Source organism: Pelecanus crispus, chromosome 1, assembly GCF_030463565.1.
Source record: "Pelecanus crispus isolate bPelCri1 chromosome 1, bPelCri1.pri, whole genome shotgun sequence".
In the NCBI taxonomy this organism is placed as follows: domain Eukaryota; kingdom Metazoa; phylum Chordata; class Aves; order Pelecaniformes; family Pelecanidae; genus Pelecanus; species Pelecanus crispus.
Genome location: NC_134643.1, coordinates 160,410,395 through 160,435,764, shown reverse-complemented (window position 1 = coordinate 160,435,764; position 25,370 = coordinate 160,410,395). Strand labels below are relative to the sequence as shown.

The window sequence follows — 25,370 nt, the reverse complement described above, 5'->3', positions numbered from 1 at the left end:
AGTCCGAGCAGGTTTCCTACATCCAGATCCACAATAACAGGTACACCAGCACCAGGAAACACTCCATTTCAGGTCTTTTGCGGCAGCATAAGCACACGGTCCAGTGTTTTCTCAAAAACGGGCTATGATTAATATTTACATATTACAAACATACATTTCTTCAATTCACAGAAATAGATTACCTGAATCGTTACGTAGTTTTTTAATGACTTGGACATTTTTTCTTGACTTCCTTTAACATGCAAGTGCCCTAGAATGAAAAAAAATTAATCAGGATAAATGAGCATGCTTTTGAATGGGAAGTGAATGAGAAAGATTGCACTGTGACACTGGAAACACTGGAGGCAGCATATGCTGTGAGGGATACGCACCAACTGTTTCAATGCAACATGTAACATTTTTCAATAGCTCTGCCTAGAGTCCTGTACACCTCTCCATCCTCAACTTTGGCTGGGTGAATTTTAAAACATAGGAAAAGAAAATGTTTAAAAACCACAAAAAAACCCAGAAAACAAAACACCACCACCATGAGCAGAGACATTAATGAGGAAAAATCAAGAAGTCCCCCTGCTCAGAATTGATAATAAACTGATAAAAACAAGCAAGCAAGGAACTACTTTTCAATCTTTGCAGACAAGTACCTTACCCGTTATTCTTGACTTTTGAAATATTTTAAAGGCCTTTAAAGATCTTCCAGTGATCTCACATTACAATACCTCAAACAATTGTCTGCACTTACTACTTGCTGGTGGCTGTTACACTGGGTTTTTTTAAATCCAAAAGTTTACTGTGCTGGTTCAAAATACCTTATGTGTAAAGTGAATTTTCTACACGTTCCCTACTTCTTTGGGAGACTGAGAGAAAGAAGGGGGAGGGAGGGATGTAGCTATGATGCCTAATTTGAATTAGCTTATTTTAAAATGCAGTCTCTGAGCATTGCTAGAGCTCTCAATAGCCACATGGACCGTCTGCAGGGCTGTGGTACATGAAAAAGGCAGTAACCATCTCCGTCGCATCTAGGAGAGTACATAGAGCTCAGCTTCAGGACTAAAAGTTCTGTTGAAGCAAGACAGGAGATGGGCAACCTCAGGCTGTACGCTCCCAGGCTAGCCACAGCACCACTACTGATGGAAAACATCAATTATTCACAGCGCCGGAGAGATGCCAAACACATAGCGAATAAAAGACTACTCAGCGTCATTTCAGAAATGTTGTTAAAAGCCTTAACTGGCTTCTCCTAATAAGAGAGTAATCCTGTAAATTACCAAGCACCCACAACTAACACACAATTTTCAGGCCCTTCGTGACCTGCAGAATCCAGCACTTAATTGTACTTAGAGGCAGATTTATAAGCACGAACTTTTCTTGCTCTTTCATACCACATCAGAGCTCTGCATGCTTTCGGATTTGGCAGTCCAGCGTTACCGATACCTCAGAGTGTGTTCCGCAAGGACAACATATGATCATGTTCCTGCCTTTACAGGTGGTGGCAGGGGTGGCATTTCTTCCTCAGCAGCCCAAGTAGGTGTCTGAATTTTGTGCTGCTCTCCGCACAGCGCTGCTTTTTGCAGCCTTGCCTGGAACCCGCACTCTTCCACAAGCAGATAAAATCCCCATTACGCTCGTCTGGATACAAAAGCAACACACTCAGGCCTGGTAAACGGACATGAAAAGCATCTGGTTTCACTTAGCTATTTCTGACAACCATTCAATGCAGTGGGGATTCTCCATAAGAAGGCTACCTCCAGTTCTACCCCGACCACCTGGAAATTAAGGTTTGCACAACACACTCTATGGAAAGTAGGAAAGAATCAAGAGATCTATGGATACAGAACCAGCTACAGCACAAACCTACAATCAAACCAAAAATCTCATTTTCATTGTGTTTGTCCTGACTGCTAGCAGGTAAGGCCATTTCCACCACTGCATGGTTAAACTCAGGGCCCTCAATAAGAACATTCAGGCTGTCAGAGGCACTAGACACCTGCAGCTCTTGCAACTCAAGTAAAATTCACAAACTTCTCCTGGGAGAAGGGGAAGAGCCTGGGTACAATTATTATTTTTTTCTTCTGCAAAGGTGCCTAAATACTGACTTGCTTAACTTTAGGCAGCCAAGCTTAAAACAGTTTGATTGTGTTTTCCTAATAAGGTACAGGTAACATCTGAATTTGAAATAATATTCCTCTTCAAGAGTTTCAGCATTTAGAATTATTTCATTAAAGAATCACAAAATACAAGGATTTTCATAACTTTGGCTTGGCGCTCTTCCCAGAGTACAAGTAGTCTAAAAATAAAATCCTTATAAGAAGATTTATCCCCACTGCAGGGATTTTATTCCTCTAATGGGGATTGCTCCTCCAATTCTGAGCCTTCTAAAATTCTGAAGTCTGTTACCAGAATAAATTGTTTCTGAAGCTGATTCATTTGCCCTAAATAATTCACACTATCATCCTCCAGCAAAATTTTTTGACTTAATGAATGTAATCTGTCAACTCCTAGAGAACCTCAGTGTACAAATTGCCCTTGGAATTAAGTTATTTTACCTTTTTTTTTCTTTTTTAAAAAAAAAGAAAAATTGACTCTTCTTTAGGTAGTTAGTTTCAAAGAATATTTCCCCTGTAGTTTCAATTCCAAGCTTGAAAAGTCAGAATCACTGGTTTTCAGTGGAAGGCTCCACCTGGCAGTAACCTGTGCCTCTCAGCAGAAGTGCAGAGAATTCCCCAGCACTTCAGGAGCAAAGCACACCCTGGAGAATGCACCAGCCTCTGGACAATTGCTATTGATTTATAACAGGCTCTACACTGGGAACTGAAACTAAAACTCAATATTCATCCCATACAGTACAAATATGTACAAAAAAGAAAGCTCAAGTAATTCCCAGAGTGTAGCACAGGCTTAGCTCTGCATCTCTTCCTCAGGGAAGCAGCTCAAAGAGCTCACCAAGATGTCTTGCACAAAGTACTGTTCAGCAAGGAGGGAGACTGCAGATTTGAACCTGACTTTCTGTTGACTTCAGTTCTTTGGAGACCACCCAGAACCACCACGACTGCAATAGGAAGAGCAAATTTCAAGATTTCCGTCAATGGGAACAGCACTAGTACCATCAGACAACGATGTAGTTCAAAGCACTGTACAGCACAAACTTTGCCGAAGCACTATTGTGCAAAGGCAGCAAGGAGCAGTTCCACATAATGCCAGGCAGTATCATATGCTGAAGACCAAGCAAGTAAAAGACGCTTTGGTACGGTTCAGTCAGGCATAACCAGCAAGGTCACTCCTGGGGGAAGAGACAAGGTCTGTAACATCTACAGACTACACCAAGTCACTCACACTCCACAGGAAAGCAGAGAGACACTGAAGTTGGTCAGAGCACTAGAGAGGGTTAAGGGACCATACTAACGAGACCTAATATCACCACTTTTCTACAGAGCCAAGGGGTGAGCAACTTGGTCTTTGTGTAGTCTGTAGACGTCACAGACCTCCTTGCCTCTACCCACCAGCAACCTCATTGACCATGCCTGACCAGAGCAGACCAAAGAATCTAACTCACTTAGTCTTCAGCATGAATCTTGTTTCTCATACCCATCACTAGGCATAACACTGCTGCTCGATAAATAAGGCTTCCCAGGAGAATTTAAATAGTTACAGGTATGTGAATTGCACACACAGAATGTCCAGTGGTTGGTGGCTGCAGCAGAGTGTCTGCCTGCAAGGTTTCCCCCACATTTCAAGCCATACAAAACATCCCAGCCCCAGACATTTCTCTGCAGGATCACAACTTTGTGACCTTTGTTGGTTCATCAGTTCATGTATTTCAGCATTCTCTCCATTCTTATTTTCCAGTAGTACAGATGTATTTTCTTATCACGATTAAAAGCCTTTCACCGTATTTACAGACACAGGCTATTCGATTCTGCATGCTACTGAAAACTGGTTTTTTTTAAGCCCACAAACAACTGATGCTGAGACATGCTGGAGAACAAGACTGGTTTATTCTATTCTCAATGCTTTTAAAACGTTACAATCAGCAACCTGCCCACCTGCCACCTCCACTCCCTGCCTTCAGATACTGAGGGTTCTGGTCCTAAGACAGCAGGAGTTTCTGGTTTTAGGACGACTACATAAACACGTATAGAAAAGATCAACTATTTTCACCCCCTTCCTGCAGGACTGTTACAGCCAAAATACAATTAAAAAAGAAAGCCTATCACAAAGAGTACCCTCAAATTTTGAGGAAACTCAAATGAAAGGGAATGAGATTCTACAGGAAAAATTCTTCTTTCTACATTTTTAATTAGGAGTAGACACTGTACACAGGCAACGCATATGCTGTTATTATTTGGAGATCTGCCCAGATGAAATTCAGGAATATTTCACTGTAACTGCTTTATTAATAAAGGCATTCATTCTACAGTTTCAAGATTCATTCTCACTTATGTTTCTTCACTTAGTGAGGACAGGAACTTGGTCACTGTAGTAAAGCATCTGTTTTCATACCATACAAATTCCAAACCTAAAAAAACCCAAACCCCTATATTTGTACAGGCCTCTCATGCGATTAATATTTTTACTTACCAGAATGCAAAAAGTAATTCCCCCATTGCTCACACTGATGATACACTTCACACTGTGCAATTTCATTTTCATGATGAGGAAATGCAAGATCTATTCCACCGGTATGGATGTCCAGCTGCTTTCCAAACACTGCACTGTAACAATATTTTCCTGATCGGTAAGTAGAACACTACAAAAGCTTTTTGTAAAAGAAATGCAGAAAAGAATAAGATGAAACATCATAAATATGAGTGTACAGTTTAATGATTGCAGTTTTAAAACAAGGCTTTACACAGACGTTGGACACCGAAACTGCAGCAGAACTTGTATTGGCAGGACCCATATTTGCCCATGATTAAACCAGGCACACTCAAGCTCGGGAAGATGCAAGGTCTACACAAATAGAAAATAAAAGGCAAGCCACATACACACGTGCATGTGTGTGTACACACAGACACAAACATGTATCTCTCTCTCTCTCTCTCTAGCCAGCTACCAGGAGCAACTTGTTAATGTGACATATGGAAAGACTGTTTGTGTCCCTTTTTGGTACAAAACAGTACACTACGAAACACAGGACTACCATCCTGGAGAGAAAATCAGAATATTTAACACTGTGGCTGACTCTTAAAGAAAGCTGAATAATGCTTAGATGATTAGCATGAACATCCACAACCGCTGTTAAGGTAAGGCCAGCAAGATCTCATATGGTTGCTGGAGTCAGGATGGAATCCCATGTCCCTTTTTGGGACAAAACACCCTGTTAACACCCTGGCTCACGATGGCTCTGCAGAAGCAGTTGGGGCACAAGAAGAAAAGAAGACGAGGAGAAGAGGGAAGAAAGACCAGCTCTTGCCATTTCCCAAGCTTGTGCCCCTCTGCTTCCTCCTGTCTGCTCCAAAACCACCTTCAGCACAGATCATCACAGGAGCGGCCCTGGCTCATGCCTTCCCTTGTGCCATCTACAGAGGAGCACTGGCCACTTGCTGTTTCCTCCAACAAAACCATTAAGAGCTGAAGAGAGGGGAGAGACAAATCTGCAAAACGCCCAGGGGCAGGAGGAGCAGCCCATCTCACCACAAGGGAAACTCCAGAGAGGAGATCAGACCCAAGTCAAAGCAGGTGGTTCCCTCCTCCAGGGCTGCATTAGAGACCAACGCCCTTCTCATTCACCTTCCCAAGGGACACTTCAAAGACTTTTCAAAATCAGTTCACCTAGCTTACTTAAAGTGCTTTAAGATCTTTGGCAAAACAGACAGGTAAGTAGGTATTGCTTAAGATGGGCCTTGGACAGCTGACTGGGACAGCAACATGTTTTAGGTAAGTTACCAACATAAGCTCTCCATTTTCCACAGTCCAAGATTACTACACTTATGTTCTGCGTGGGTCAACTCTTAGCAGAAGCCTCATCCAGCCTCAGCAGAATGAGTTTTTACAGAAAGAAATGCAGACTATAAACCACACTGCATTAGCAGATAAGCCATTTTGTAATTGGCATTTCCTACCTGTGCATTTCTGTCACAGGTTACACTTGAAATACAGCATGTTTTTATGCACTTCAGTTGCTTTAAGAACTGTTTCACAGTGCCGAAACTATTTACAGACAGAAAATCACCCTTATAAATGCTTGTCACAATCAGGTAGTAATGACTAACAACCCCAGGTGCACCAGCAAAGCATGTGAAAGAGAAACCTGAAGCACCTTTTCCATCTACTTTCAGCTTGGGTTGAAAACTTAAGTTAAACAGGGCCAGATCTAAATAATTTGTTATTAGCTTCCAAAAAAAGATCTGAGACTAATGCAAAACTAAGTACCACTATCAATCTTTCAGGAGGAAATAATTAATGTCTCTTTTTTTTTTAAAATACAAATTAACAAGTCATAAGCTAATACAGTGCAGGACAAAGGACTACCATCCTGTGGAGAAAATAAAACTCTGAATTAAGAGCAAATTAATTTAAACCAACTGCAAGCAAAACGCTACTACGCACAATTCACATCATGCCCACAGAATATACTGCCACAGAGAAATCAGAATATTTAATACCGTGGCTGACTCTTAAAGAAAGCTGAATAACACTTAGATGATTAGCATGAACATCCACAACTGCTGTTAAGATAAGGCCAGCAAGATCTCATACGCTCACTGGAGTCGGGATGGAGTCCCATGCCCTGTCCTCCTGACCCAGCACTACGTGCTGAACTAGGTCTGATGGAGACTACAAGAAGTGGAAGGGAGGCAAATGAAAGAGCTACCATAACTTTCACTAAAACTTTGGTTACTCAGTTCAAGTGAAAAGATTTGCTAATCAACTGTGTGATCCTGCACAGCGTATTTTTAAATATCCAAGCCTGTCTCGAGGGAAGGTACTAAGAACATAGCAAGACAGCTATGCCATTAAGGTGGAGCAGAGTTTCTTTGGGCCACACATGACATCCCAAATTGCACAAAGTATTCACATTAAAACTAGTGTTTTCTACTGATCAGAAAAAACACTTTCAATACTGCCGCTACCATTGTGCTGTGACTGAAAACAGAGACCAGCACTAGATTTAAAATCCAAGGAATCTGACCTTGATATTGTGGAACACTCAATGTGCCATCCAGGTCTTCCTTTTCCCCAGGGAGAAGTCCAAGATATCTCTTGAGGTTTGGCAGCCTTCCACAGGGCAAAATCTTTACCATGTCGTTTATCAGTATCAGCTACCAAGAATAAGTGATTTGTTAATGGGATATGCCTCAAAGAAAAAAAAAAAGAGCAAATGGAAGCAAGTCGAAATGCGCATTTAGTGAACTAGTCAGATTTTGATCTCTCTCGCTCAACTTCTTTTCCTGCAACTTTCCTCCCTTCCCCCTTATAAGGGGTTCCACTTTCTCAATCAAGCATTTGAAAAAAATAATACGTTGAATTAGATTTCTGCAGGCTAAAAAGATGGATTCAAGATTCTTTAATACATCCTATCCTTTTGGCCTTCTCTGGTTTTCCATCATTCATTTAGTTACTTAACAGCCAGTTTCCCCAAGACAATCAGTTTGTACCACAGCAGAAAAGGTAACAGAAACAACCCAAACCAAAACCCACAAAAAAAAAAGAAAAACAAAACCCCAAAACTAAATACTCCACAATTTTTTCTCTGGGACACAAATAGGTTCTGGTTCAGATTCTATAAAACCAAGAAGAGCAGAGATGAGGATCAAAACTATTCTTGGACAGTAGCAACCTTCCAGTACCATCTTCACCAATGGCTTCTCTACAAAGGTCTCCTCCCTGGCTGTATTTGTTGCTTCCTTCACTACACGGCCAAGGACGTAGCCCTTTTTGCCACAGTACCGCAGAGGACAGTTCGCCTCTGCTGCCTCCTAACCCCCAGTTGGATACACCCCGCTCCCTGGCAGGAGCTACAGAACAGGGTTCTGGACTCTATTTTTTTTGCTGACAAATACATGACCTCACATTTGACTGATGCGGAACAATATACCTATTTGGCTTGAAGGAATCCAGCTTGGCAAGCAACCCACGCTGTTTTAAGTTCCCTTATTTAATACTGCTCATCTGTTTTATCAGCAGTTGACAGTAGATTTACTTCTTTCCTCTACTTATTTCAGATCGCTGACAAAACCACAGTGTATCACTGGGTCTGAAACAATCCCTGGGGCATTCCAGTGTCAATACATTTTAATGATGATTCTGAGCTATTTTTGGAGATTTATTAGATGGTCATTTTTCCTGAGCCACTCCGCTTGTACTTTATTGATATTATAGAGAGTCAGATTTTATTCAGAACATCATGCAATATTAAGGGAAGCACATTACAAAAATCCATTACACCTGCTTGATCATTCAAAATTGATAAAAATAAGGGGACAGAAATATAACCTTAGTTTTATCTGCCGAATCTTCATCTTGGCTCTTTCACTAGTTTGCCAAACTCTGGCTGACCAGTATCACAGTATCTGTTGACTCCATCCCTCTTTTGGTTCTTTGAGGGTTTTTTTGAGTATTCTGCTACAAAAAAGCACTCTTCACCTTCTCGGTTATAAGCAGAACAACAGTCAAAATCTTTAGAAGTAACAGTAAATCTAGTTTTAAGTGACTTGAGGGGAAACAGGGTAAAACACAGAATCAGTCATGGTTGAGGCTGGAAGGCACCTCTGGAGATCATCTAGGCGAAACCCCTGCTCAGAGCAGGCTCAGCTACAGCAGGCTGCCCGGGACAGTGTCCGGTCGGGTTTTGAATGTCTCCAAGGACAGAGACCCCACAGCCTCTCTGGGCAACGTGTTCTTGAGTTAACCATCCTCAGAGTGAAAAAGGTTTTTATTAGGTTTAAATGGAATTTCCCGTGTTTCAGGTTGTGCCCATTGCCTCTTGTCCTGTCACCAAGCACCACTGAGAAGAGCCTGTCTCTATCTTCTTTACGCCACCTGTCAGGTATTTGTACACATGGGTAAGATGCCCCAAGCCTTCTCTTCTCCAGGCTGACCACTCCCAGCTCTCTCAGCCTTTCCTCATACGAAAGATGCTCCAGTACCTTCATCGTATTTGTGGCCCTTTGCTGGGCTCTCTCCAGCATGCCCACGTCTCTCTTGTGCTGGGGAGCCCAGCACTGGAGCCAGCACCCCAGGCACGTCTCACCTCATGCCGAGCAGAGAGGAAGGATCGCCTCCCTTGACCTGCTGGCAATGCTCTTCCTAATGCAGCCCAGGAGGCTGTTGGCCGCCTTTGCAGTCAGTAACTGCCTCTAAATAACTGTCGACAAAATGCATTCCCTCTGCGAGTTGTAATGCTGAAAACAACTCCAGAGTAGAGCTGTGAGGTTTCTGGCTGCGATTCACCTGAGTATCAGCCTGCCAGGCATTTTCAGTAATTGCAAACAGATTTTTTTCAATGAAGAAATATCGAACTTCAGCGTCCAAAGGATGCAGGAGACCTGCATCAAATTCTCCAACGCAGAGACCTGATCAGACCCAACTTACAGACACTACAGGGTGGCTCAGCAATCCTGCTCAGCAGCTGGACAGCTGCAGCAAAAACCACCCAGCCAAGGGTATAGGCACGCTCTAACACAGCCTATCAAGAGATTGCTCACCCTCACACAAATAGGCTGCTTAGCACTAGTCCAGTGGTAAGTAATGAAACAACCAAATTAATCTGGTTAGCACACATCAGAAGGGTGCAACTGCCCAAACGATAACATGTCAGATGACATTTCCCTGCATTTACTCTTGACTACCTCAACTGCTGGCTAATGCAATTGCTGAGACCACCACCTCACTATGAAGTTTGTAGGTACCACTCCCAAGTATTTAAATAAAATTAAGAATCTTAATTGTTCCAGGGTACCAGACCAAGGTATAAAGGGAACCAAGTATGAAAAGAGACCACCAAGTTTCCTCTTGCACTGGCAACAGCGAGTGCCTCAATAAATAATTAAAAAACAAAAACATGAGGTCTTAATTAACCAAAAAGCTGGTTATACACAACAGGTTAGAAAACTGTTTCAGGATGTCGAATGACGGTTTATGCATAGATACATCACAAGTTCAGACAATGCATTAATACAAACAAGTTGGTGCCATGAACATACCTGCTTCATCTTGGGTATCAGGATAAATAGTAGTTAATACTCCGTATCTTTTTCCCCAAGACTTAACATCAAAATAAACATTGCCTAATAGAAAAGAAATGTTTAGTTTTATAGCAAAGATGGGGCACATTCATGATGAAGAGGCAACATTTCCCTGAAAGCAAAGCAAAACAAAATGCCCTTCAACTCCCATTGGAAATTCTGATTTATAAATTCATAAATACTGCAAAAGTAGCAGCACATGTTTCCACGTTACCAGCTTTTCAGTAACCTCACTGCATGTGCTCATTCTGCACACAGTATAACTTCGTATTCTGGAGATCTCCCCAGGTTCTTCCCTGCCCATGCACAATCATCAATCCCCTCTCTGACTGAAACGTAGCCTACTGCTACTCCAGTTATAATGCACTCAAATGATTCTACAATCACCAGCTCTGCTAAAAAAAGATTCACACGTGCTTTGCAGGCACATCTTTTACAGCACCTCCTGTTTAGAGCTAAGAGGCTCCCCCAACTCTCTTGCAGAAGCCAGGCCAGGACTGCCCCACAGGAGTTTAGACAGCAGTTCATTACAGTAAACAATTATATTAAGTAGTAAGCTACATTTAACTTAGAAATTGAGTAATAGTTGTTCTGCCCACTCATGTCATCACAAACAAGTTGCTCACACCCTGTCTGTTAATCATCTGATCCCAAAACAGGATTACTAAGAGCACTGATTTCCTGTACCTGTGCTGAACAAGGAGTTGCCTTGCTATAAGCCTTACCTTGCGAGGTTGCGTAAGCTTGTCCACTAGCAATTATTGTTTTTATAAAGGAAATTATCTGAGGAATATTGTCAGTCACTCTCATATAAACTGTAGGAGGAAGGACCTTAAACAAAGAAAGAGTAACATCTCAGTCTGTATGAAACACACTGCTGACAAGCCCCTTCACTCTAGGAAACAAATTTTAAAGAAGATTCTCCTCAATTTTATCTTTCAGAAAAAATATTGCAAGTATCATAAAAAGGTCATAAGCAGCATTTAAGATAATACACACACACACACACCAAAAATTGAGGGGTGACAAAAAAAAAATAATCCACTAATTTTTCCCAGTGGCTTACTTCCTGCTTCTGACAAGTACTCTGGACAAGAAACAAAAGACGCCTGAAGTCGATGAAAGAATATTTGATGTTTCATATGCTTTAGATGAGATTATTTCTGCATTATAGTAAATATGTATTATCTGTGAACCAAGGCTCTATTGCATGGGAAAAAAAAAAAAATTCTATGTTCCTAAAGATGTTTAACTTGTTCATTCCAAATCTAGTTTGCTTCTCCCCCCATTTCCTTACTCAGAAGGTGTGCAGTATCTTCCCAGAAGAATGAAAAAGTAAATCAGTACCCAGTTTCCAAGCAACATTGCCACACAAGCAATCAATTCATCTTTTCAGAACAAACTGTCCAAACCAGATTTCTTACCAGAAGAACTGCTTTAAAATACTCTTAAATTTAGAAGCTCAAGTATCTGTACCTTTAAGGCAGCCATATCTTGTTTAAAGTCTTCTTCATAAATACGAGCAAGAGCTACTGGCGATATATTCATCTGAAAAAGAGAGAAGCAGATTACTAAATCATAAATCAAAGTAATAATATAAAATATTGCAATCTTTTCTCAGACAGTTAATAGCTAATTGGAAGACTTAACGAGCCCCCAAGGTAAAGAGTCAGAAAGGCTTATTAATCCAACATTCATGGGGAAGAGATGTAAGTTATTTATAACTTAAAAGTAGTATTTCATTTATGCTTCTGAATTGCCAAAATATTAATGCATATCTTGTAAGCGAAAGCAACCAAAGATTAAAATAACAAACGCCTTCCCTCGCTCATTATTTTCCTCTTGAGAGGGTCTTCCATTTCCAGTGACAAGATATACTACAGTACACGGGACGTGAAATTCATTCAACTTATTGGCAGGGGACACCAATACCACCTACATGTCAGAAAGACAGATCAGAGACTTGCGGGATGAGACAGGATATTAATTTCCAGTGATTAAGAAAAATAAGCTATTTCAGCTGATCGTGGTTACTCATAGATCTCGGCACAATCAAGGGAAATGAACTGAAAGTCAGTCCCACGCTTTGCCAAGTGCAGCACTTCGCAAGCACCTTCTCCACATTTCTCATTCACGGTGTGACGGACAGGAACAGGGATCCTCGCAGAAGTAACGAGAAAGCACAACCCAAAAGGAAAGAGGCAACTTGCACATGACAAGATACTTATTCTCAAATATTCAGAAGAGGCCAGGCTTGAAAGATGCATGACAGCAAAACCTGCCCTAGCAAGCAAAAGCATGGTATCAAAGTGTGTCAAATCCAAGCTTTTACATCTTCTCTGAGAAGAACCTACTGGGGAGAAGACAACAGACTGGCAGTCTCTCCACCTTGCAGACAACTGAATCATTAACAAAACAAACCCAGTTTCATCACTTCCAATTCATTACTGGAGCATCTTTAAGGGGTCTGCTTGTCAGAGCGCAAGTGGGTACCACTATTTGGACAAGCTCCTAGACAAGGCAGGAGTTCTGGTGAAGACAGACAAGAATTTCATCCAGCAATGAAACGAGGAAGATGCTCGGCACTGAGAAACGAAGGCGTGTTTCTGCCTACAGACCAGAGAGAGTGCTCTTCCAGACCCCAGCGACGGGACTCATCTCCCTGGACAGCTCAGCTGCTTCTTTGATCAACAGAGAGACAAAGGTGCCTATAGGAGGAAGATGGGGAAATGCCTCCCATCCAGACAAGATGTTCAAAACACAAAGAGACTCATCTCTCTCTCAAAGGACCACTCAGGTCCTTTGAGAGGGCACTCGGCACGCTCATCAGAGACTAGATGCCCAACATTCATGCTTTCTCTAGATGGATCCCACCAAAGGATGGAGAACAAGCTCAGGGACGTGGATCCTACCACTGTAAAGCTTCAGGTACAGAGCACCCAACAACAACATCAGGCTACTGAGGTACAGGCCTTGGACATCCAAACAAAATGTGCAGAGCAGAGCAGGCATTTCAAAAAGCCACAAGAAGAGCCATTAAAAGATTACTCCATAGAACCAAAGAATGCAGTAAATGAATACAAATTCTTTTCAATCATGACATTTCCCCCTCCAAACACCAAAGCTCCATAATGTTCTGATAATACAGAAAAATTTTAAAATGCACACATATAGATTTGAAATGCCTGGGTTTTTTGGGTTTGTTGGTGGTTTTGGGGGGTTTGGGGTTTTTTGTTGTTTTTTTGGTTGGTTTTTTTTTTTAAGATGGCTTACTGCCTTAAAAAACTGCAAGTAAATGGACTAAGGGAACACACATATATTTCTACAGGAGTGGCACACTAGTATTCGTTTGAATGCAGTGCCCTATATTTAACTGCAATAGTAACTGTTTACTTAAAGATGAAATAAAAGTGACAGCTGTCAAATTGTCTGGTTCTAAGAAACGAGCTTAAAGCTTGCAACTGCAATTTGATTCAACACATTCGTTTATGATCCAGAAGACATGAGTTACAGAGTCTAAACACAAAACAAAAAATTCAAAATGCAGAATAAAACACAGAATACATTCTTAGCGTTTCAGGGTCCAAAAAGTGTTTCAAAAAAAGAATTGGAATAATCATTCACCAAGCTCAGCTGGTAAAAAAGGTCTGATTCAAATACAGCTGAGAATCCCTTATAGCCCCAGTCTTATCAAGACTTGCCCCTACACTCAATGTCAACTTTCATGTAGGTGACGAACTCGGACAAGACTGATAAAGCTTCCCAAGGCGCTGACACTGCAGCTAGATGGTGCTCAGCACCTTTCAGGAACCACCCTCAGCCTCCCATGTGGTAATGCCATATATATGCTACCTTTAACCATCAAGAGCACACAACGCTTCTCCAGAACACAGCCAGAAGCCTACTGGCTGCTAAGTTTTGGGTTGCTTTTGGGATAAGATACTCTCCAACTGTGTTGAGGATTCACCCTGGTTTTTTTTCCCCGCTGGCCTCCCAGGCAGGAGGCGAGGGCAGGAGGACCCCAGACGCGGGTGCTGTAACACAGCCCTCCCTGCCTTCCCCCCCCGCCCCCAACTCTGCACCCATTTACCCCCACACAGCTCTCGACGCCCAGCCCTCCAGACTCACAGCCCCATTACAGCCATACTAGGGGACCAGAAATCTCAACATTTAATATCTACTAATTAAACCAACCAAAACTCAACAAAAAAACCCAAACCCAGATTAATTTTCCTATGTAAGTAGCTGTAGAAAATACCAAAAGTTTGGGTCAAAGACTGCAGCAAACACCTACCTCATTAGCTCTTTTTATGATCTTGTCATCTATGTCTGTGATCCCCATCACCATGATAACTTCAATTCCAAAAAATCTAGTCATTATCCTTCGAAGTATATCAAACCTAACATAGGAGCTGGAAGAGAAAAAAATATGAGCTTTTAAACATGCAGTAGTAAGAATAAACAAAAACAACCAACAGCACTAAGAGCCGCAGGGACAATCTAAATACCGCAAGACTTGCAATGAAAAGGTCTTCAGTGCACAAAGTGCTTTTCCAAAACCAGTTACCACCTGCACAAAAGTCAGGCAAATTTCCCTTGAACTGGCCTACCCTCTTCTGGCATTAGTGACACATTACATCAGATTTCCTGACTCTTTTGTCGCATCTCTTTATTCAAGCACCGAAGGGTGTCCGAAGCTACACGTAAGCCAGGAGACCCTCTCAAAGCGAACAGTATGAAGAAAGACACACAAATCAGATATTCTTGAAATACTCGGGCTTTGTGTATTCTAACAGTTTTTCAAAAGCCACAGGGCAGAAGAACAGGGAGAAATAAAACAGGGTTCAAATGAAGTCTGCTTAGGGTTGAGTCACAACTACAGCTACCAGCCACCAATACACTATTTCATTCACACACCACCACAGATCTTTTCTGATAGCAAAGAAGAGCTGCTCTGTGGGCTATTTTGTTTTATTTACACTCAAGAATAAATTCTCAAAATTATTCAGGCTCTTTGTCACAAAACAGAGTTATTTAATGCTGACAGATTGATGTACGTACAAGCTGTACAGGGCTGTGGCAGCCCCTTCTGCCGCTCACAGACTCTCCACGTGTAATTCTCAGAACACGCTTTGACTGAGTAAAACACAATTATTAGGTGAGATATTAGAAGGAGACTAGAGGCTCTGGGTCTGCCCTGCAAGGTGATGAGAATCCTCAGCTTGCACTGGCTTTGGAGAAAACAGAGCCTGAAAGGAGACTCACAGACCTACAGGTTCCCGTTTCACCCGCAGCACCACACAAACTGCAACTCCCGCGGCCGTCAGAGCAAAGAAGTGTAAGCAAACACTGGAAACGGGTTTGCATCCTTCCCCTTAGCTGCAGGGACCAGGTGACATTAGGGTTCAGATTTATGGATGTGTACTATCTTGATGAAGAAAAATACTTGTTGCTGTTGTTGTTTGCTCTATGTCCATGTTGAAAAAGGCTTTTTGAAAGCCTTGCTGCCAGGGAGCTAGTTTTTAATGAATACCAGCTCACTGGGAGTAAGGTTCATCTAATGTGGTGACACGATTCCCTAAGAATTTTAAATTGGTCTTTGGACCCTGTTCAGAGGAACAACGCCAGCATCAAAAGCTTGATATTAAACTTAACAGCCCTGCAGTCATAGCTCCCAGAGCAGACAGAAATTTCGCACTGCTCCCTCTCCTCTGATCTTCCACCTGAATTGATGGGAGAAACACCGCAAGAGCCAGAGCAGATCTCCTGCCACCTCAGAAAGCAGGGTCCTTACCGCTTCAGGACTGAAAAGAAAAAATACGGACAGTCAAAATCAGGGGGGTGGCAGAGCAGGAACAAGGGACTGAATGAAATCTCCTCTCGTGCTTGGTTTTACTCTTATTTCCAAGGATTCAGCCAGGAACCTGGATGCCAGCCAGGCTGCAGCTCACACCAGCACTATCAAGGCCAGTCTCAGAACTGAGGGAAAAGCTGGCATTATCTGCCTGTCTGTTTTTTTTTCTTTATATAGAATGAGTTTTTGATGTCGTACTGAGGCATACAGAGCACCTGTTTTGAAGTCTGGAAGCACAACATACTACAGAAAGTTGGATTACTTAGAGAAATAAGAAATCCTTGTGGAGGGGAAGGAGGAGTGGAGAAAAATAACAATGCCATTATTTTCAAATTCTTCTCAAGGATCTCAAGCTCATTTCCATTATTTGTTTCTACGTTATTACCTGCCTCATTTGTTGTGCTTGCCGCAAGCCAAATGTAAGGATGGAAAAAAAGGAATTCTAGTGATACAACAACATGGTGCAAGAGTACAACAAAACGATGGTGTTTTACAAGAGCGGCACGGTAGCAACAGCCATCACTCTGTTTGACTTCATGCTCTTCCCCAGTGCATCTCCTGGCCTGTACACCCGCATCAGCGGCATGCATTTCAGCTGTGCCTACCAAAGCTCTACAGTTGGACCTCACTACTGGGAAAAAATAGACATTTTTTTAAAAAGAAAAAAAAAAAACCAAAATCAAGAGTGCTCCACCACCCTCAACAAATCAGCTGAGCAACAGGATGTCAACACTGACACGCGCAAGACCACAGACACTGGGAAGGAACAGCCAGCTCCTCACGCAGTGGAGGGTTTAACCGATCAGAAAAGAGAGAGGAAGGTCTTCAGCCCAGGCATCTCGCCAGGCAACAACCCTACAGGAACACCACGTGAAGGCATTAAAGAGGCAGCAGAAAGATTAGAAGGCAGCTACTTATCTGCATGACACACTGCTCCAAAGGCAATATTCGTCCCTAACTATTTTTTCTTAAATCAGCAAGTGAAGAGGTCAAACCCAGGTGGCACAGATGTTCGGCAAACCTCCAAATCAGGAAAGCTTGAAATTGTTAGTTTAGACACAGGATAAGAAGAGATGGGTAAGACAACAGGCAGAGTGAGCAAGGCCTTCCTACTCCTTCCTTTAATCAAAAGAGCATGAAGACAGGAGAACAAAGAGGACCACTGACAAAAACAAACCTTCAAAAGCCACAGAGAGCTGCCAGACCAAAAAGTGAAGTTCTCCACCTATATAAACATTGCACTCTAGATTCACTGTACCCCTTAGGATGGGAGCACTTTTGCAATTCCCTCCCCTGTTACACCACGTCAGGGAAGACAGGCCCTACCATACTACAGAACCTCGACTGAGTGATGAAGGAAAGAAATTTATTAGCATCTTTTTATACAGTTGCTCTCAAGTGACGATTTTAAATTTTTATTATTTCAAGGTAAACTGTAACATAGCCTGTTTTATAATAACTATAAATTTAAATACACAAATTGCTATGACTTTTTTTTTTAAATATTAAAGTTCTCCTGAAGACACTAAGCACAAACAAAATAATTCAAGATCTCATTTTCTTGATTTTTAGATCACCAGTAAAAAGCTTGGTTAGTTGTCTGCCAAGACTGGGCAAAAGCAAGGAGGAAAAAGACACCGCCACATACACACAACAGTATAGCAGTGTTTAAGGAGAGGTTGCCAACAGTATTTTTACATGATTGGTATTTTAAAACTTCCCTTTTACAGAAAGAAGGAGCAGTTGTGCAGTACTGCGATAACTCAACACTGAGCAAAATTCAACGCAAGTTTCTGAATGAAGTTGAGATGGGACCAGAGGCTGTGTAATGCCCTGCATTAAAAGGGAATTACTCCAATACACAGAATCTGACCTTCACGCAGATGACTATTATCCGAGAAACACCTGCGCTTCCAAGGAGCCCAATGTGCCTTGTTCTTTTAAGAATTAGGAGACAGGAGCTGAAGAGCAGCTGAGCTGCCCCAAGTCCCCTCAGCTTCACAGGAGCCCGCAGGCACCCTGCCCGTCTTCTCATCGGGTGCATTTTAAAACAACTGGCAGCAACCTTCTCTGGTGTATTTAAAGTTTTTTTCCAAAATTACTTATAATGAAGCTGGTTTATTATTGTAATTATCCAAATTACTTATGGAGAAAATGCTGTGCTGTTTTGTTTGGTTGTTTGTTTTTTTTTTTTTTTTTAAAACACAGTAAGCCACTGAACTGTTACGTGCAAAAAGACCTTTAAACTACCTGGGCTTTCTGACATTGAAGAACAGATGCTTTTATCCGTTAACCCTAAAAGCATGTTTTTAATAGTCAACCCTGAACGGCTCTTCCCTGGTGCTGACCCCGTGTCCGACCCCAATTCGAGTGGGAGCCATCTACCATTTCCCACGGCCAGGAGGCTCTGCTCCGGGAGCCCAGCTCCTCCGCACAGAGCTCATGCGGTGCCGATACGACCCGAAATGACTCGCCCTGCCTACCAAAAAACCCCGTGCTCTTCACACTTAACACTTCTCACCCCGCAAGTGCTTCTTTCTGGACGAGCTGCACCAACAGCCCCCCACCCCGCGCTTCCCCAGGCCGGGGAGGGGGGGGGAGACCCAAACAGGATTTTGCCCTTTGCGAGGCGCAGGAGGCGAGGTGCCAGCCCCCCGCAGCGGCTCCCGGCGGGGCCCCGCACCCCGACACGGGGCCCGGCACCCCGACACACGGGGCCCGCTGCCGCGGCTCCCACCCGCGCCGTGCCCACGCAGGACGGGACATCCCACCCTCCCCCCCCAAACCAGCACCCCCCCCGCCGGTACTGGGGACAGCCGCCGCTCACCAGGCGTGCCCGAGGTGTGCCCGGTCGTACACCGTCGGCCCGCAGCTGTACCTGCGCAGAGGGGAGGCAAAGCGCGGCCGTCAGCCCCAGCAGGGCCGGCGGGCTCGGCCCCGCGGCCCGGTCCCCCCGGCGGCCCCGCACCCGCCCGCCTCGCCGCTACCAGGTCGCCACTCCCTCCGTGGCCAGTACGAGCGGCTCCTTGCTCCGGCTCCGGCTGTTGTAAGCCACGATCCCGCTCTCCCGCCCCGCCGGCGGCACCCACTCCCGCCGCCACGCCGCGCTGCACCATCGCCGCGCCGCCGCCGCCGGTGCCGCTGCCGCCTTCCCGAGGCCGGAGCCGCAGCGCCGGGCCGCCGCCGCTCCGCGCAGCATGGCCACAGCCCCCCGGGCCTGGGCGGGCGGGGAGCCGGCGGCTCCGCCTCTCCGCGGGGAGGGGGCGAGGGGAGCGGGCACAACCCGCCTCGCCTGTCGCCGCGACAGCCGCGCCGCCTGTACCGGCGAACAGCAGGCGAGCGGGGTAGCTACAGCCGGAGCGGCAGGAAGAGGAGGGGCCTGCTGCGGGCGGCGGGCGGGGCCGGGCCGCGGGGTGGACGCTGAGGCCGCTGCCGCCCGCTGCCCCCCGGCCCGGCCCGGGCGGCCCCGGGAGCGGCCCCGCGGTGAGTCCGGCGGGCTGGGGTGCGGCTGGGGACCGCGGCGGCGGGGCTGCCGGCTTGGCTCGGGCGCTGCCCCAGCTTGAGCTCGACCGAAATTGCGCGTAGCCAGCCGTGGGCTTCGGGGCAGCCGCGCCGGCGCGGTTTTGAGTTGGGGGGTGTTTGTAGGAAATACGTGATAGTTTAACAAAACTCTCTGCGGCGTCAAGTCGATGTGGGCAGACGGGGGTGAGTCCATCTTACGGTGCCTCGCCGGTCAGGGGAACGGCAGGCAGCCTGCTAGCCCCTGGAAGAAAAACGTGGTGTGGTGTTCCCAAGCTGGACTTAATAAAGCAGAGCCTCAAAAAACACCTGTGCGCGCACACACACGCACCCACCCTTACCCCCACGCACCTGCATAAAGCCCTACCCGACCTGGGTATTTTCAAAGCCGCCCTGAGCTGCTGGGTGCTCAGGGAGGTACCTGTGCAGTAGCCGGCCGATTGTCGGGGTCCGCTTCCTTTCCGCTGTCAGGACACGCAAAGGACCTGTGCTTTCTGATGATGCTTCTCTCATCTCATTGTGGATTTTTTTTTTTTTTCCTTTCTTTCAGAGTGTACCAAGGAAATGGAGCTTGACTGCCTGCAGTGCCTTGATCTACTTGAGAAATGAGGAGCTGCTTAACTAGAGTGAAAAACAGTATAACAGAACAGAGGTAAGGGTGCCAAGAGCCTTTTTTAACCGGCACCTCGTTTCCAAAAGTAACTACGAGCAGGTACCAAAGAAACAAGTGAGAACTCCACAAGCGTGTATTATATTTTGCCTGCTACTCTCCCAGCTTCCAACCAGATGCCTTTCTCGGCCAAATGCGTTGGGCTTGGTTTCCCCCGCTTCCTCCGCCCATTTTTTTACCTTCCCTTGGTAGATCGCTCTACCGTTGAATTCCACAGCCTCCGTGAACCCACATCAACTCCAGCCTTTGGCAAGGAGTACCGCGGGTCTGCTGCCATTTTTAGGAAGCACCCTGTTGGCACGTGTTGAAGTTGAGGCCTGTTAGCTCCAGCTGCAGCCACCCTTGCTCTTCTGTGAGAAGAGGGTGAACCATCGGTGCATGCTGTCTGCCCCGCCGCCGACTGCCTTTCTCTGTACGCGCCTCTAAGCAGGCTGTTCAGAGCGGAGCCTTTTCGGGTCTCCCCGACCACTCGCCTGCTAAAGCGTCTCCTTGGCTTCTGGGAGGAAGATGATACCGCAGCCTTTCTTGACCGGACGCTGCGGGGCATAGGTCTGCCTGTAGTGAACTGCCTCACAGAAGCCCTTGTATTGTTTCCTCTTCCATCTGCCAGGGGCAGGTTTGATAGACTTTTCTCATGTGCAATATGATCATTTAAAATCATTGCTTTGACATAATAATAGATTGCAGTCTACATCTTGCTTCATTTTAGAGAGTGTCAGATATAAAGCCCTACCAGTGACGATGTTTTCTTTTTTCCTTAATATGCACTGTCCACAATATTTTTCATTTAACAATCTTAACTTTTTGATGAAGTAAGAAAACTGGTTTATGGGCTTGCTAATTGGAGACTAGCTGGGATGAAACTGAAGATACCATCCAATAACCTTTGTAAATGTTTGCTTTATATGTTTCTCAGGAAGCTTCACAAGCCAATTATTTCAGTTTCCATAGTGAGCCGGTTTTGATGTCTTTGCCGTTCAACACACATCCTGTTAATAGTTGTCATTAACTCTGTTGCCTTCTTTGTTCCGTACGGTGCCAAGCACTGTGACAGAGTCCAAATCAATACTAAGTATAACAATGGGTGTTTTTTAGCCTTAATTCCAGGTTTAGCCGTTGTGGATGAAACTGCCAACAGATCAGAAGAATGTTGCGAGAGCTTTTTCTTTCCCCGGTGGTTTCAGAAGGCTTAGTGTCTGTCCTATCCAGGCCAGCTTTTAGCATTTGGTCCAGAAACCTCTATGTCCTGCTATAAAACACTATTTTACTGAGGGCAGGAAAGGCCACAGTTATTATTAAATGCCTGAAATAAACAGTTAACATCGCTCACACTTTAGATTTGTTTTAATGCAGTAGAATAAATTCAGTGGAACGACGTAAAGTATTCTACATGCACTTTAGTACTAGAAGAAGTTTAGAAATGAAAAGAAGTTTAAAATGAAAAGCATTACTAATCCTGATGGATGAGAACCATAAATTACGCATCTTAAAAATACTGACCGACATTCTCGGAAACAGTCAGTCTGTGGCTGTAAGCACACCTCTACTTACGCCACCTATAACGCCCTTCCCAATACCTTTATTCCTGGCTTGGGATATGTGGAATGAGACCACACTCGTCTACCAGAGAGGCAGAACGGCGGCAAAGGATTTTCTGCCCCCATCAGGAAACTCGTCTTTGCTTCCACCTGGAGTGGAAGATGCCTTTAGAGGTTGCCAGGGTATACCTGATTGATACCAGGCCTGGGCCTGCTGTACTCCTGTTACTTCTGTATTTTCTGCCAAATAGCTAGTAGGAGATGGGGTCTGCAGAGCAGTACATCTCTTAGTCAAAATCCCACTGAGGTGTGTCTGTCTGGGCTTCAGGAAAACTGTTGTTTCAAGGGAGCACCCATGTATTTAATATTGTCAGGTCATTCTTCTCACGCTCTTTTTAGGAGCCATTAATGCTAAAACTTTTTTTTTAAAATAAAAACTGAAACGCTAAGGTAAAGAGGTGACTCCTCAATGCCTTAGAATGGGTTTATATATTTTCTATCCCTTTATCTGCATATGCAAGAAGATGATGTTTCCCCTCCGGGCTTGATCGAAAGGGAAAAATCTGGTAGAAGCACAGCTGCATGTTCTCTCAACCAGCAGCTCTGCAACACTTCTGTGGTGGGCAGGGAGGATCTTTGGGGGGGTCCTGGTTCCTCATGTATTTTCCAGTTTCCAGTCCCAGGAAACAGACCAGGACTCCCTACAGGATTTGTCCCCGAGAGGTAAGATCAGTGGGCAAGTCCCAGAGCACATTTTGTATCATAAGTAAATAAACAAAACTTAAGCTAAAAATTCATTTTTCCTTTCTATTTATTAAGAGATACATGCTTTGTAAGGTTTTACAGTTTTCCCCCTATTGCTAAAGGTGCTGCATTTTTCTTCTGAAAAATGAAACCACACCGTCTTAGAATTGTTGACAGAGGGAAAAGGCTGCGTTTGTTGTGTTATCAAGAGCACGTGTCCACTATCTGTGGCCCTTCTTGTCAGATTCTAGTTCAGGAACCCGGCAAGGAATCTGACCCCGAGAAAATAAGGGGGGGGTGGGGGGGGGGGGTGGAAGGTTGTAAAGACAAACTACAAACCAAAAGCAAAGATGAGCTAAATCTACTGCAGTGGACTGAATTTCTCTTAGCATTCTGTAGTAGTCTGTAATAACAGACACATTTTGACTTAGCTTTTCTAGTCCTTCTATTTTTACAAAACCTAGGTGTGTATCAGTTTGTCTGAGAATCTCATTTGATTTTTAAAAGGAGAATAAAAATTGTCTCAAGCTTATTACAAATGCTTTACTCAGAAATGTTGTAAATGTTGAGTGGCCGTTCCCCCAGATATTCACAAAGTAAAGGGTATGTTTTATAAAAGAGAAATCATGTTGAGATACCTATTCTGAAAGAGTGATTCTGGGGAAATGAAATAAAACCGCAATGCAAATTCTGTTGGTGGACATAAAGAGCAAAATAAACTTTCCTGCTCTTATCAAAAGCCTACTAGGCTGGACCCCGAGTTTTTAACACCGTCTACTGTTGTTCAGACAACCTACCTGTCAACTGCTCAAACAAACGCTGCCTGTTTTTCATCAGAAGTGTTTGGGTCCTGCGCCATGGTTTACAGAAACAAGCCTGAGGGTTGGTATGAATTCAGCCAGGGGCCAGATTGGTGTCTTTGTCCGTGGTTTCCAACTGTTGAGGTGCATCTCTCTCGAACTCATTGTGGGAATGTGGAGCCCGTGGAATAAGCTCCCTGTGATCTGTGCTGGCTCCATGTTGGCACAACTCAGACATATTTCTGCCTTGGCCTCGTACTGCAATGCACAATTACTAGTTCCAGTGGGAATTTTTTGCTCACCTTTAATGCGGGTGCTGTTCAAGCTCACTAGGCTCAGCAGGTGCAAGAAAGAGATGGCAGCAGCCAGAAAACAGATGTGAAAAGAGGCAGTGAGTGCAACAGTCTCAGGACAAGCAGAGGAAGAGATGAGGAGCTGTATCCAGTGAAATACCCATTTTCTTAAGCAGGACTCGACTTAAAAAAAAAAAAAAATCTTTAGAATAGTAGGCTTACATTCATAAGTGTTTGAGAAATTCGTGAAGTTCTCGAGCCTTTACTGAGAAGCAGAAAAAGGGCCAACTTAGCTAGATTTGTTTTCCAGATTTTGGAATCCATTAATCCCACAGCATTTGCTGACATGAACAGGTATTTCTGGCCCAAATATCTGTAAATGGCGTACACTGTCCAATGCACAGACAATGCATATTGCATGAAAGCGTGAACTATGACTTGCCTGCTGGTCTTCATACTTGCAAACCTCAGCTCTGCTCATCTTGCATGTTAACCCTTTGCAGTTTTGTTTCGTAATCTTCAAGCATAAGCAAAATGAACAGACTTGTAAAATTCTATTATCATCACCCAGGTAAGTATGAATTTAGCCTCATAAAAAGTAAACAGACAAACAAGCAAAAAAACCCCATACATAACTGTAGAAGGGAGGGATTAAGCTATTAAACAGTGAAAACCAGCAATTCATTAGAAGGAATAACTCACATGATTCGTCTGTACCTATGAAGTATAATGACTAATGATCAGAAGACACTATATTTTCTAATAAATAGAGACACAGCTGTAGTAATTACATAGTATTTCATATAGCAATATTCAACGAAGGCAGAGAAAGAGAAAGGAGGCAGCCAGAATTCCTTATACCAGCTATCCTCATATATTCAGTATCTGCATTTGCAGAACATGTTTGGAGGTTTGGGATTTTATGTTCCCCATGTTAAGAATTCTGAACTTTATGCTGATGAGATGGAATAACCATAATGACTGGAATATTTATATGTTATATAGTAGTTTATATACATTATATGTATGTTACACAGTAGATGCCTGAGTTGTTGATCTGGTTATAAGTTCCCTGGATTCCCCCTGCCGTGAATTTAGATCTTTAGTAAGGTAACAGCCTTAAGAAACTTTTGAAAAACCCAGCGATTCAGGTTTCTGAACAGGAAAGACTTCTTGTGATCAGAACAAGGGGGCTCAGAAGCAGAAGGAGGAGGAGTTAGATACTTGATCCTCCTGTGAAGTATAGAAAATAGGAAGAAAATGAAGCCCACAAGTCTCTTCCTTCTCTGACACATGGCAATCGTTCCCTACACTTCTACTTGTGCGTGCTCCACCAGAGTAAGAAACGGGCCCCTAATGCAAAAGAACAACTGAAACTCCATTCAGAATCTCTCATTTCTCACCTACTGCAGTTCAGAGGCAAGAGGCCAAAGTAAAAAGCAAGCAGAGGAGGAAGAGGAAAAGAAGCAGAAATGGGCAATGGGTGTCAGCTCCACATCTTCCAAAACTTTCCAACCTGGAGATGTACACATACACCTGATTTCCCCCTCCTGGCTTCCTAATAAGATGCCTAACATGCTGCTGAGCCTAGAGGGGGCTACAGAGAATATGTATTTCTGGGTACTGGTATACACGATTACAGCACTACACAAAGCACTGAGAATCATCTTTGGGAACTGTGAAAGAGGACCTTCAAAGCATATACCAAATGCATTCTCAGGTGAGCTCAGTCCCATCCTTTCTGTAGGACTTGTGCAAGGTCCAATGA

General features: G+C 44.0%; 1 protein-coding gene across 2 annotated transcripts in view; it reads right to left on the bottom strand.

Moving 5' to 3' along the window:
- The window catches only part of CARS2 (cysteinyl-tRNA synthetase 2, mitochondrial), a 38,473-nt gene extending 19,236 nt beyond the window's left edge, over nt 1-19,237 (bottom strand). Inside the window, exons 1-9 of one of the 2 annotated variants that reach the window (XM_075728050.1) lie at nt 19,026-19,237; nt 18,866-18,916; nt 14,479-14,596; nt 11,661-11,732; nt 10,910-11,015; nt 10,143-10,226; nt 7,130-7,259; nt 4,576-4,709; nt 183-250 (exon numbers count right to left, since the gene is read on the bottom strand). In XM_075728050.1, the coding sequence (XP_075584165.1) occupies nt 183-250; nt 4,576-4,709; nt 7,130-7,259; nt 10,143-10,226; nt 10,910-11,015; nt 11,661-11,732; nt 14,479-14,596; nt 18,866-18,916; nt 19,026-19,237 (975 nt within the window). Of the gene's footprint in view, nt 1-182; nt 251-4,575; nt 4,710-7,129; nt 7,260-10,142; nt 10,227-10,909; nt 11,016-11,660; nt 11,733-14,478; nt 14,597-18,865; nt 18,917-19,025 lie in introns of those variants that run through there. The other variant, XM_075728051.1, reaches the window with a different exon arrangement.
- Nucleotides 19,238-25,370: the final 6,133 nt, after the last annotated feature.